Genomic DNA, 14,707 nt, shown 5'->3' with positions numbered 1-14,707 from the left:
CCAGCCCCCTGGCCCCTTGGGTGGGCAGGAGACAAAGAAGGGGCCGGGGCTGCCTCTCTCCCTCAAGCACAGCCGTACGTTTTCTCTCCTCGTTTCGGGGCGGGGGGGGAGACCCCCGCTCCCCCCAGGCAGTGGCAGGTTTGTGAAGGTCCCACCGGCCCCTGCAGAGGGAACTGGGCCGTGACCTTCGTTTTTAAGATGTGTAGCATGGTGATGCAAGCACCTGCCTGCCCCGGAGCCCCCTGGCCGGGGCAGGGGAGGCATGGCCAGTGGTCCCCACACAGCTCTCCCAAGCACCCGAGTGGGGTTTGGGCTTCTGCATGTCCCAGGCTCAGCTCAAGGAGAGATCCCTGATACAGCACATCCTGGTCACAGAGGGACCGGTCACTTCCAAATTCAAGTTTTCATCACAGTTCCATGACATCATAGGCTGACTTCTGGCTTTACATACTTGTGAATGTTTTCTTTGGCTAGGGAAAAATACTTTTCTGTGCACTTGATGTAACTCTTAGGTTTACCTGCTAGGGGACAGACAAGACAGTAAAGTGTCATGCAGGGTTCTAACAGCAGCGAGTGTAGGAAAAAATATGTATGTTTTCCTCTTCCTTGCCTATTGTTTGAAGATTATGTGGCACTTGATGGACGTGCTTGGGTTTTTTTGGATGAAAACTTCTTGTGTGTCTTGGGGCTCAGTGCTGAATGCTGTGAGGATGAAGACTGGATTGCTGTTTGTTAGGGATTTCTCTAAGTGTGTATGTGAATTATATTTAGTGTTGTAAGGTGGGTGTGGTAGTTGTACTGAATTTATTACCTTATTAAGCATTAGAGAAACAAGTACATAGTGAAATTATTCTGGTCTCTTAAATTGCTAATGAATGCAATTATACTTTGAGGAAGTTATGAGTGCCTTCTCCTTACCACTGCAGCACACCTTTGTTCAGTGAAAAAGAACTCCTGCATTTCGTGCCTGTCTTTACTTCCTACAGTGGGGTTCAAATTTCTTTTAGTTGGGGTCTTTGTAAGGAAATTTCTCTAACGGTTGCTTTTGTTTTCCTGATGCAGGCAGTGCAGCCTGAGGAGCTCAGCTCATCCAGTCAATGTGAGAGCAAGACAAACCAAGGTGAGGCAGATGGGGAAGCAGCAAGGTCAGCCGGTGGAGACAGCAGCATCGCTTTGAGCTACCCCAGCCTCCGTCTCCAAGCATACAGCATCGAGAGCATGACAACGTTTCCAAATGGCTGTGGAAATGGCACCACTGTTACTTGCATAGTTATGGATAATAAAGAGCCCCAAAACCAGACAACCTGTGTCAGTCATAATGGTGGATACAGCACCAGCAACAGTCACGAAGAGGAAATTCAGGAGGATAAACTCAGCCCTTCCAAAATCATGCGCTTTTTCACCACCCCTCGGAAACGGGCTAATTCTAGCTCTGACAGGCCTCGTTCTCTGGTTTTGATGGGCAACTCGTCCACATGGAATGCTTTGTCTTCCATCAGAAAAATGGGATCTTTCAAGAAGTTGAAATCTTCAGTTCTCCAAGGAATTCAAACAAGGGAATGCGCAGACATCTTAAATGAGAACGGCGTAAGCAAACATGGTTCAAACGGGGCAGTGGTGAGAGTTCAGACCAACAGGTATTCCTATTCGGGGCCTCTGCATGATTTCCAGAATGAGGTGGATGGTTTAGCTTCAGACTACTCTGATGCAGAGGAGAGCGATGAGTCTTTCCTGAGGAATACACATCGCTCACGCAGCATTAGGCGGGCTTATGGTGCTGGCCGCATAAACTTGATAGACACGGATAAAGTTCAGAGTCATCACAGCTGTACTAGGCCAACATCACCTGTCATTGCAGAGCCAAAGATCTGTGAAATTTTGGTGAAAGACTCTGAAAACAACAGGATAATTTATCGGAGGAGCAAAAGTTCAGATAATTTGAACTTTATGAAAAAAAGCTCATTCAAAAGGAAGTCCACCTCAAACCTTACTGACCTCAAGGTTGCAAATGAAAAACAGATGCTGACAAGGACTGTGAGTGTTACTTCTGCTGACTTGGACAAAACTGGTGGAAATTCTGAGAGGAGATCCAAGCGATGGAAGAGCCCTATCAGGGCAAAGGATTTTGACCGGGTTTTGAAACTTGTCAGTAATGTTACAGATGTTGCATGGAAGAAGGATAGCCCTAAGAGCACGGCACCTTCTCCAAGCGAGCAGTCCCAGAGAACAAGGTCAAACAGCAGACTGCACGATGACTACTCCCGCAGGGTTTCCAGCAGCACAGATCATGACAGAAAGAGATGCACCTCCCCTGTATCTACTCCAGACTCTTCCTTGCCGGGAACACCTTGTCTGCAAAGCCCTGCAGTTGCTCAGGATAAAGAGGGTGATGTGAATGTAGCTGTCACTGAAGACAAAAGCCTCAGGACATCATCAGGTATGCCAGACTCTGATAGCTTATCACCCACACTGAATGACATTAGTCCATTTCCCAGTGAAGTGTTTTATTCAGACTCGGAAGAACCAAAAGCTACCCAGCAGTTTACATATGAAGCTGAAAACCCTCATGTTCCAGTCAGACCGACTACTCCAAAACCTCAGAGTCCCACTGCAGAGAAGGTTCAGTGCAATATCAATTTCCGGTGCCCGGACTATCACAGCACGTTGTCACTGAGCTCCTCAGAGAGTGAGGAGAGAGTTGAGGTACCAGGGCTGAAGCTGGGCAGGAATCCTGTTTGCTTCCAGGACTCGGTGCAAACTGTGTACTATGATGATGGAAATGAAGACAGTGGCATAAGCAGCCACTCTCAGCTGAGCCTCAATTTAGCCTCTGGTGCTGAAGAGAAAAAGGAAGAGGTAAGAAAGAAAGCAAAATCCTTTAGAAGCAGTATATATCCATCAGGTTTTGTCTTTATTAATGTGGAACAATGCAAAATAACCTGAATGCTAATGGTCATTGCAGCTTGTTATTGCTAAAATATGCTGAAGCAATTATTTCCTTTAATATATTCTCTTTGGATGCTAACATAAAATTATTTTTTCTTTGTGCATTAATATCAAAGAAAGTTTTGGCAGCAAAGCTATTCATGTATGTTTTCAAGGGCAGCTTATTGCACCCTGCAGATACACCACCTTGTCATGTGGTCTGGTCAGATTTTACCAGCTTAAGTAGGGTCTGGCTGTGTTTTCTTCCAAGGTGAAAGGTCTCTAAAGAGTCTGTGTATTTTGAAGTGGTGTTGATTCAGTGTAAAACACTTTGCCTGTGGAAGCCTTGCAGACCATGGTAATATTTATAGATCAGTGTGGTGTGAAACATACATTGTAGAGGTTTAAGAATTCAGTATCTGATGTTTTCACTCTGCAGTGATGGCCATACTGAGGGTAAACTGTTTGGTTATTTATTTGGCTGCAAATTTCAAACAGCAGTACTTTTAGATGCTGGCTGAGTGTGTTGCTACTGATGTTTTGGTGAAAACACCAGTGCTTCACTGCACCTAATGCATCATTTCATATTCTCAGTAGATGGGCAGGTAGATGTATTGCAGCACCTCAGAGGTAAGTTTGTGTAATAACCGTGTGCCCTTACCTAAAGCACTGTGTGAGTTGGCACTGGAGGGGTTGCAGTGATTGGGCAGTGTTGGTGAAGAGCTGTCACACATATCCTGCACCTTCTGAAACAGTGTGGCTTCGCCTCAGCCCCAGCCAATGTGCACTGGTGTGGTTTTGAGCTACTTGGGGTGAGGCAGCAGAGAAGGGTTTGTTAGTCATTGGGAAAAATACACTGGGGCAAAAATCCCTCTGGATCTGTACGAATTATGGAAACCATTTACAAAATAAAGCTGACTTTTAAGCCACCTCAGTTTGACTAAAAGTATCTTATACCTTTAGGTATGTGATAGACAAAGGCAATTGTTGCAGCTGCACAAACTTCAGCCTTTCATGCTGTAAAGTGTTACAATGTCTTTGAAGCCATCTTACTTTTAAAAGCCTGGCATGGTTTTTGCAAACTGACTGTAAATGGTTACAGACCTTATCAATATTGTCCTTCTGCCAGAGAAAAGCGAGTTTGTTTACTGTAGTGCTTGCAGCTGTGGTAAGATTGGAAAAATAAACCAAGTGCGGGTAAGTGTTGGGGCTCTGAGGTTATTCCTTTTCTAGAGTCCCAGAATTGCCCCAGCCATACATCTTTTTCCAAAATTCTCACTTAAGAGTGTATGCAAGGAGATTCTTTCACACTGCCAGAAGAGGAGAGAGCCCTAGTGTGGATATGTCAGTTGTACTTCTCAGGAATAAAATGGGAGGTAGAATTAATGCTACTCATCTACCATCTAGTGGTGATCTGCGATCATGACCCAGAAGAAATGCAGCTGGTTCCTCCCCTTGGCTCTCGGCAAACCAGTACAGTTTTTAAATGAATGTGTACATTGGGTGGATAAAAGTTACTGCAGTTTTAGTTTTAACACCACATTCTGTTATTATCTAACATGCAATTTAAACTTTCTCTTTATATTATAACATTTTAGGTTAATTGTGAGTGCCTTTTAGTGCTCGCTTCAGTTGTCTAAAATACAGAGTGTGCACTGGTGGCAGCTCTGGGTTTGTGTAGTGGGCAGGCGGCTGATGTGGGATGGAGATGGAAGAAATGGCTGCCAGGGGACAGACTCCTTGGCTGCCAGGACAGCAGCGAGGAACTGTAGTCCCCTCTTGCTGTGAGCACTGCCTGGAGCCCCTGTATATGGCAAAACAACTGTGGCCACACAAATGGGGCAGCTGCATCATTTGTGCAGACCTCACTTTTGATCCCAAAAAGCAAAGTTTTTGGAGGTGCTAGCTGTGGATTGGCAGCAGGAGCTGTGCAGGACAGGGTTTACTTCTGTTCTGTTATGGAAGGGATGTAAACTCTGTCCTTTCTTTTTTCCACGCCTGCTTCTCCTCCCATACTAAAGCTGTGGCACTAGAAGTGACAAAACAGGGAGAGTTGGATATTTTCACCTTGCCATTTCTTTGGAAGGTTTAATTGCTCGTTTTGTCCTCCTTCACAGCATGCTTCCCTCGGTGTGGAGGTAGCTTGGGACCAAAGATGCCTAACAACAGGTTATTTTTTTGTTGGAGTTTATTCAGCCCGCAGGCACTTTTATGAATGCTGCATACTCACACAATGAGGTCACTGGAGTTTGAACTTTTGACTACAATTAATTTTCAACTCTACCTTACACCTCTGTGTTACAGAGCTGTACCCACTCAGCAAGTTGTTCCTGTGACAGCACTTGGTTCATTCTCAACAATCAGTTGAGATGTAATGCTGAGACATGCAAATCTCAGATTTTTAAGACTTTGAACCTTAAATACGCCGTGTTGACGGACAAATAGGCACTGTTTCCATGTTCCATGCATCTTCTTTTCTGTATGGATTTCATGTAGAAGCCAGTATGTATTCCAGTACAGACGCCAGAATCTCTGTGGCTTGGAGACATATTCCAGTACAAAGCTTATAAGGTGCTTGGAGACATGTTTCAGTACAAAGCTTACAAGGTGCTAAGCGGTCAGGCTGAAACATGTTTTTCTTTCAGGACTGGCTGCTATAGCTGGAAGCAAATATAGTTTATTCCCTTACCCCCCTCGTCTAGTAGATCAGTCAGCAAATTAAGTCTGTGGAACTTGGTCCATTTCTGTGTTTTCTAAAATTTGGAAACTAAACATTTCTACCTTGTGTTTCCCTGATGCTGTAAAGCTGATTTTGCAGTATTCACACAAGGGTGTCTATCCATTTATCTGAATTGATGTTTTGGGGACTTTTTTCCTATGCGATTCAGTCATGAGATCCTGTCACTTCTATCGCTTTGTTGGTTTCACCAAAAAGCAAAATTTGGACTGGAGCAGGGGAGGTGCTTGGCCTTCTCTGTTGTTGGTCCTGCCAGAGCTTGCTTCCCAGGGAAGAGCTAATTAAGTGCAGCCTGGATAGATGCCTCAGCACTCCTTAAGCTACAGAGGTGTGAGTCACCAAAGCTCATCTGTGACAGCCCATGCTTTCCCAGTCTCTGCTTTATGCCACTGTCACTTATATTCAATATGTTGCTTTTAAATAGCATCAAGAGATTATTAAGTACAAGTTTTTATTTGGGCTGTTTTGCATAGTCTTTACTTTCTTGAAGAAGAGCCCCAGGTCACTGTAAATAATGAAAATTTAGACTCTTTGCTTTGAATTGGCATGTGTCAGCCACTGCCTAAACAAAAGACTGTTCTGAATTTGTTACAAAAATGACAAATCAAGTTATTTGACATTTTGCCTAGTCTTTCACAAGCTCTTAGAGCACCTGTTATTTAAGTTGCCTTGCTGGCATCTGGCTTCACAGTATACCAGACATTTTATTACTTAAACACCTTATCTGCATGACTGTAAGTGAATGATAAATTACAGTGAAGAGGTAACTCTGCTGTAATTAGGGCTTAGTCACATTTTGTTTGCAGACTGTATTTTAAGTGCTCTGTATTTTAAGGTGTCTGTCTCTTGACTCATTGATGTTTGTGCCATGCAAAAGTCAGTGGTCCCAATTAATCCACACCGTGCAGTGCCCCAGAGTTCAGCTGTTGGCAGGTTTGAGCTGGTCTGTCCCATACAGTTCTCTGGGCTCTGAATATTGAGCACAGATGGCTTAACTTGGGGGACAGCTTATGGAGGAGAAGAGGAAGAAGAGCTATATGGGTGGGAATATGGAGAGATTTTAGCTCTGTCCTCACTGTACATCCTCCCTATTTCTTGTTTCAGAAAGTGTCCTCACAGTGAAGGACCAAAGGGCTGTATGTGGTCATGTTCAATACCTTCAAGGAGCATGCACCAGTCAGGAGCTGAGGGGGGGGCATCCTTGGTACCTACCACAAGCTACCAAGTGCTGTGGGTCTGGGCATGAGCACAGCTGCTGGGAGCTGGCTAGTTTCAGCTCTCTGAACTCCTCTTTTTGGATTTACTCACCTCTGGTTCATCCACATGCAGTTTAGAGATTGGCTTAATCAGCTTAATCTGTATACCTGAAAATGTGCTGAGCTGTGAAGGATGATTGGGTAAAGTAAAGGGGAAGCTTCTTAAACTGGGTTTACTCCTATGGGACTTGTAATTTGGAGTGAGGGCTCACACTTCAGCGACACTGATCTTGCTGGCTGCAGGGCCTGGGAACAGAGCAGGAGAGCACTGTAACTGGCTTTCAACAGCATCTCTGACGGCAAACTGAGGTTTCAGTTAGACCGAGTTACATTGGATTTACACTGAACTCTCTGAACTGCTCTGCACAAGTCAGGATACATTCACATGATGTCTCCACAGTTGCTCAAAGAGCCAGAGCTAAACCAGAAACCACTGTGCATTGCTGCAAACCCAGACTGCAGAACCGATCACTGAAATGATGCAAAAGGGAGCCCTCAAAGGACATGAATATTTTCCCATCACAGCAAAACTCTTCCAACTTGCTGCAACAGAGCTGTCTGCCATTCAATATAGCCTGTAATTGTTTGTTGCTGTATCCTCTACTATGAAGAAGAAAATCAAGGCACTGGTGATAGTAATCTGAATTCCAGATCAGGTTAAATTTTAGACTGAATAACTCTGCAGTGCTGAATAAAATTCTCCATTTCTGAAAACCATAGAGTAATACAGGAGTTACCATCAGCCCTGCAAAAGGGTCTGTGGATGCTGAAAGGGGGAGCTCAGATGGATTCCACGGACGTTAGCCTGGGGCAATCTACTCCTTTTCCTTACTGCATTTGTGCTTCTCAGCCTTTCCAGAGTGTCTGTTGTTTGACTCTCCTGTAGCTCTCCTCTGACACCTCAGTAGTACGCAGGCACTGCTCACTCTGGGATCAGGAGTAATAGTACCCCAGAGGGTGGAATGGCACTTCTAGCCCTGCAATTTGTTTTTTGTATCAAGCATGGTTTTGACTTGTCAGCACTGAATATCCATCTCAACCCTGGGAGGTTGTGATGCAAATTGAGCAGAGGGAGCTGCAGTTTCCTCTGAGCTGCCTGCATTTCCCCCTTCTGGCATCCAGAGGCTGCTGTGCTGCTCGTGATACTGGGATGCTGAGCGGGATACTGTGGCAGACTGGGACACCAGCCAGGTGCTGGAGGAGACCGAGCACAGCAGCCTTGAATCTTCCTACTCCAAGCTCAACCACAGCAGCCTCGCCCTTACTCCACACTCTAGGAAGTAATAGTTTGCAGACGTAGAGTTGCCCAAGGCAGCTCCACCCCATACAAGCTGGAGTTTGTGACTGTCTCTAGGACCTGCTGGTGGCTGGGCTTGGGCAGGAATGATGAGGCTTTGCTCTGGAAGGGTGGAGAGAGTGGGGAACCAGAGAACCTCTGCCTGGTGAGATGCAAAGGCCTATGGCTTTTTACATTTTGCTTTGTTAGCAGAAAGTTCCACTTTCAACCTGTGGTTATCATCTGGCTTTTGAGGTTTGCCAGTGGACATTACAAAGACAGCCTGGAAGAAGTTGCTTGTTTTGCCAAATAAACAGAAAACAGAGGGTTTTTTTAGACTTGTCACTTGATCCGGGGTGTTCTGAGTCAATTTAGAAATTTTTTAGGGGTTTATTTAGAGATTATTAATGCCAATGCATCCTCCAAAAAGAGGCAGAAGATATGAATACTCCTTTACTATACACTGTGTGCTTGCTGTTCCAGTTCAGATACTGAAGCAGATAAGAGACCATGTTAGAGCATCACCCATCTACCCCCAAGTATCAGTCACTGGAAAACGAGTGAAAACAGTTTTCTGCTTTTAGCATGCTTGCATTTTTATATGGCTGATGAGATTATTTCTGCAAAGCAAATAAATTTCCCTGCAAACTCCCCTATGCCAGTCGGAAATATGTTAGATGATTTGGTTTTGAAAATGAGTTAGAAGGGAAGACGAAGGAAATTCTTGAGGCTGAAGAACAGATTTGAGAGTCATGAGATCTGCTTGTCATTTCCAGTTCAGCCCCATGCTTCCTCAGTGACTTACATGTCTTAACTGCTTTGTGTCTGCTCCTTATCTGTGAAATGTGAATATTATGAAGGTGAAATCGCTAATCTTGGTGAGGCATGTTGCTGAGAGGGAAAGCAATATGCTTGTTGATTATGATAAGCAGGCTCTCAAGGATTGGGTTATATGAAGCAAACCTGCATTAAAAATATCTTAGAAATATATGGCTAAATTTTGTTTGGGGCTGTATCTATATAGCCTGGTGCTTTTAATTAAACTGCTTTTAATGTGGTTTTATAGGTGTATGTGTTTGTTAGAACACCACAATTGCTTTGGTGTCAACAAATCCCAAGTGTAGAATTATGTACATTTTTCCCAATTTCTAAAACTTCCAAAATGAGTGGTTTACGACAGTAGTTTGTGTTGCTAATGGGGATTGATTTTATCATATTACATGGCATAGTAATGTAATTTTACTATATTACAATGCATAGTATTGCCTGCATCCATTCTAGAAGCTTATACTAGTATAGCGCAGGGCTATCCCTTTAGGGAGTCCTCCCTTTGAAGATTTTTTTTTTTTTTTGGGGGGGGGGGAGAGAAAAGGCAGATTATCTTGCTGTAATTTTTATAACTTCCAAGCAGCTAAAACTTTGTATTTTGAATATGGCTGTATTACTTTGATTTCTTCTGCTTTGCTTGTTTGTATATGTGTAAATGCATATGTTATTAAACAGGTTTTTTGCAGTTGTTTCACAGGTCTTATTCTCCTGTCTTGCAGACCACTGGTTGAATATCACTGTGTATCATAGGGATAGATCAATGCATTTATTTGTGATCTTCTCAAAGGCTAATTGAAAAGAAGAGATGCTAGCAGCAAAGTCAGAGGGATGTGAAGAAGAAGAATATAGTGCAGTTTGCATTTAATTAGAAAGTAACAGATGGAAATTTTCTTCCTGTAAGTGAATTGGACCAGTTTAATAATTCTAGTTAGTTTGTGATAGAAGATGCAAACACTGACTGAATAGGTGCTTTCTTCTACAGTCAGCAGTCATTTCCATGGTTACTATTGCTGTGATCTTATCACTGTTGGAAATTGTCAGCCTGTTGAATCAACAGGGAATCAGTGGGTGTTCATAATGCTTTAGGATCTTTTTATAAAATATGGAAAGAAAGCAACAAATATATTTTCTCTGGGAGGCTGTATTGTATATGAAGTCTCATAATCTCTGTTGCTGTCAGAACAGTTTGTAAGTAAAAATATTGATCATGTACAAAAAAGATAAAACAAGCTTTTGACCTCAGTAGTGATGATAAATGAACTTCAACTAATGCTCCCCCACTGCTGTTTAGCAACAAGAAAAAGTGCAAAGGTTGCCTTTTATCATGTATCTGGGTGGAGACATGTTGTCTGGACTTTTACTCTGTTAAGTGAAGGTGATAAAATAATTTATGGTCACTAGGTCATGATCCACTTGCTCCTTTATATTTTTGGTGGCTCATACGAACTGAAAAATCAATTCTAATATTACTACTGATTTCCTAGCATTTGGCAGTTACTGCCTGATACAGAAATACAAGCTATTTAATAGTCACCCAGCATATAGCTATTATTGCTAACATTAAAAGTTTGTACATTTTTATATAGACCCTTAAATGCACAGGGAAATGTGTACTCATGATAAAAATACAGATATGCCTACATGACATAACACAAATACTGTGAGACTTTTTTAAGCCTTGTCATTTACAGAACATGACTGATTATTTATTGCAAGTTTTCACTGAGAATATGTACTAATTGTGTTCTGAAACTTCTCAGCCTACTCAGATTTTCCTTGTAACTTATTCTCAGCCAGAATTATCATGTTTCATTTATCACACTTTTTTATAAATTACATTTGGAAATCAGTATGTATTTCTTATAAATACATTACTATATTTTTATTATCTCCTTTCTCTGGATTAGAAAAAGGCAGCTGTAGTCAGCAAGGCTGCATTAAAAATACAGATACCAAAACAAGAAGCATTGCAAAGTAGTATTGTGGAGCTAAGGGAAAAAAAAAAAAAAAAAAGAAAAAGACAGAAGGAGTCCAGGATGCTCTTTCCCCTGGAGACCAGCAGTTCTGGGGGTCCTTGTCCAAGAGGCACCTACCTGTGACTTCCCAGCGGATTGCCATGTAGAGAAAAATCTTTCAGGATATTTAAGTGTCCCCTTATAGTGCCATGCTTCTCTGTATGTATATGTTACGAAGCACTGATTGTATTGCTACATTTAGAACACAAAAATAAATTTTAAAAAATCCAAGTAGGTAATGGTAGGGGTTGAAATGCAGATTACTGGGGAAGGAGCCTCAGCAATGTACATAGGCATCAACAAGTTTATGGAGTGGTGATTTTATTTTCATTAGGGAGTTTATTGGTATAAACACATAAACAAAAAATCACCTAGAGATTGTTTTTCCTTTGCCATCATGGTGGCAGCAGTTTGTCAGCCTTCACAAGCATACCAACAGCAGCAAGCTGACCAGCAGTGGGCTGTGTTGGGTCAGACTTACAGTTTGGGCTTTTTCTGCAGTGGAGAGTGTGGTCAGGTATAGGATGCAGTGTTATTCATGCTTGGTGTAACTGTGCCAACAAAAGTCCTGCTGTGCAATTTCAAGTACTGGCAAATGTTTGCCATTTTCCTGATAAAAGTTGCATGCATATAAGCAACCCTTTACCAGTACTGTACAGATCAGATATTGTGCTCCTTGGGCAATGCTCCCTCTGAAGACAATTTTGGGTGCTGAATTCATCAAATATGCACTGTAGTCTGAGTAAGAGTTGCAGAACTTGGCTCTCATCTGGCTCTAAAGGCTAAGCTAAAATTTCAGTGGTTAAACACCTGATGCTGATGTTGCTTACATTGGTGTTAATGAGTAACAGGGAATGCCAACAGCAGTCATGTGCCATTAAATGCAACAGGGTTGTACCAGTGCCAGGTTAAGTTGAGTGAGATCATGATCAAGTCCTTGAGGCTGCTGTGCCTGGATTAGGAAATCAGTCTGGGCCCAGGCAAAGGAGGAATTCAGTCTGGCTGGGCTCAAACTCCACGGTGTAGTTGTCTACATGGGAGCAGCCCGGGAAAGCTCCCACTGCAGCCTGGTCGGTGCAGTCAGGGGGCCCTGGGGATCACACCCTAAACAGCACATCTGAAAGTGGCACCTACAGCTGCGTTGAGTTACCTATAAATAGCTGTCAAGTGTAGTGAGGGGCAGGTATCTAAGACAGCTGCGCACAGCTGGAAAGCACCTTGTGGGAAAGCTGCACCTTGCTGGAGCGGGAGATGGGGACCAAGCATGGCTCCCCGAAGCACTGGGAAACATGGTTGTAGTGCCACCTACATCTGCCTGGAGTCAGGTTTGGCACCTGATTCCGGCCTGTAGTGCTGCCTGGCTGGTCTGCTCTGTAGGCTTGGCTGACACACGTGTTTGGGGCCTCAGCTCGACTGCCTGAAGCCAGTGCTGCTGGAGGTGCCCTGACTGGTTCCCCTCATCTTCAGGGTCTTGCTTCTGGAGGGCCCAGGCCTCCCATATGTCCTGTGTCATACTTGCATGAGAGATATTTTAGATCCCTTAGGACATTCGAAATGGCTCTGGGTGCCTATGTTCAGGCAACAAAATTTCACCCCAGATTTCTACAGGCTATGATGACAGCTTTAATGACTAACTAACATACAGACACCTCTATTGTGGACATCAAAATTTAGATGTGGGAGTTTGGAGCTGAATCCCACCTTAAAAGTGTCATACTACATGGGAACAATAGCAAATAGAAGTGTAGCCTGGATCAAAGTAAATCTTCATTTTAAATGGTTGTACTTGTAGCTATGGTGCTGTCAGGAAAAAGGAAAGTGATTGAAATACAACAATTTAACTAATATGCTGTCATAGAAATTCAACTGTCCAGATAAAACTAATTCATTTGCATCAGTATAAATAAGTAGAGTAGTTTGTGCTTGCAGTCTCAGAAGAAACCTAACTGAGGATACCATCTAAAAGACAAGATGAATAATCTTGATTGCTAACATTGGTGATCCTGTGCTGTTGCTACACTAGCAGGTGTGAATTTCAGAAAATACAGTGCAGATTCATCTTAGACCTTTAAATCTCAGAAATCTTAACATTTCTTGGAATTTTTGACCAACACTTCAAATGCATGAGTCAGTGCATGACATTTTGATTTTCATCCTATATGAAGTGCCATATATATCTGTCTATAGATGTTACCAATAATAATTGTATAATATAAACCCAATTTCACTTATCAAGAGAAGGTCATGTGAGGTCAGTGGTGCTGCACCAATATAAAGTCAGTGACAGGTGGAACAAAATTTTTTTCCTCAGATTTTTTTTTCATTCTTGTCTAAGAATCACACTCATGTTTAAGTGACTGCAGTACTGGAGCCTAGGAGTTGTGTGCTGGATATTTTATTCCTACTAGTAAGCAGTCACTTGTTCAGGTTCTGCTTGAGCAGGTCACTGAGAATAAGGAATGTGAGGTTATCAGTCTAGTTTCCTCTTATTTTTGCTATGAGAGGGTTCATTTTCTGTTTTGTAAGTATTCTTCAATGGAGTTTATAGATCTAAGCCTGAAAATACATGTCTCCTTCAGCATTGTTTATTGCACAGCAGAGATTAATCCGCCTGTCATTTGGATCACCACTGTAGGTGGAGTGCTGCTGAAGGAGAGCAGTCCTCTCTTTGCAAATGTTACTGTTCAAGATAAGGGTGTAGAAAGCAGATTAGATGACGACATGTGACGTGTCCTTCCCTCAGTCTAAAAGTACAGGATCATGGGATGAACTTTGCCTGACTGGTTACACAGAGAGTGTGCTCACATTTGTAGCTCTGCAAAACAAAAACATAAAATGACTCTCATGAGCTCCTTTCTCAGCCACTGTATATGTGGAGACCCTTTACCTGTGTCCGATTCTGAGGTAAGAACCTTATTTAACCTGTGATTTTGCTGCTCTGACATCGGAGGGGCTGTGTTTAAGGAACAGCTTCACTGAAGCTGTCTTGGTGCACCAGCCAGGGAGTCAGTCACTCTCTACTGAATTGCTTATACTATTAAAACTGGCCTTGTGCTAAAAGCTGCAAAGAAGCTCAAGTATGCTTGAGTGACAGGTGTGATGCCATAGAAATCAGAATTTATGCAAGTGCTCTATTTAAAATAAATTTCATGCTCAAAGTGAAATAATTGAATGTATAGCAATGTAAGACATTGATAATTTTTCATACCTTAATTGCAATAATCATGTTAAAATGCTGACTGTTTAATAACTCTGCCTGTTAGCTGAAGTGCTTTTATACAATGAAATTTCAATTACACTTTCTTTCAAAGAAAAAGAGAAATCTGCCCACTGTATCAGGTGGCCTTCTAAAAAGGCTCATCAGAGTTCTACTAGCCTGGTTGTAAAATGGTAGGTGGAGAAGAAGGTGACAGAATGTAAGTCCTCTTTCACAGGCATCATTGTAAAGGGCTGATTCTGGGCTGCATGTTTGCTTTGAATATGCAATACGTGAGATGCCTTCATCTGGTCTGAAACAGAACAAAATGTAACCAGAGACAGACAAAATGATGCCTCTCTGTGTTGGGATACTTATTAGCTTTGAATATTGTCAGAAATGCACTTAAGTAGTTTAAAGATATCCTATGAAAGAGGTAGGCTGATTTTTTTACCAAAAAAAAAAAAAAAAAAA

The 14,707-nt window shown here is 42.6% G+C and overlaps 1 protein-coding gene across 3 annotated transcripts in view; it reads left to right on the top strand.

Annotated features, from left to right (window-relative positions):
* Positions 1–14,707, top strand: part of SPATA13 (spermatogenesis associated 13) — a 159,309-nt gene that overhangs the window by 112,257 nt on the left and 32,345 nt on the right. For all 3 annotated transcript variants that reach the window (XM_026845042.1, XM_026845033.1, XM_026845021.1), the window contains exon 2: positions 1,063–2,856. In XM_026845042.1, the coding sequence (XP_026700843.1) occupies positions 1,063–2,856 (1,794 nt within the window). The remainder of the gene's footprint in view (positions 1–1,062; positions 2,857–14,707) is intronic.

The sequence above is a fragment of the Athene cunicularia genome (genome assembly GCF_003259725.1).
Source record: "Athene cunicularia isolate RWA chromosome 1 unlocalized genomic scaffold, athCun1 chr1_part1, whole genome shotgun sequence".
Classification (NCBI taxonomy): Eukaryota; Metazoa; Chordata; class Aves; order Strigiformes; family Strigidae; genus Athene; species Athene cunicularia.
This window is presented reverse-complemented; position numbering and strand designations above follow the sequence as displayed.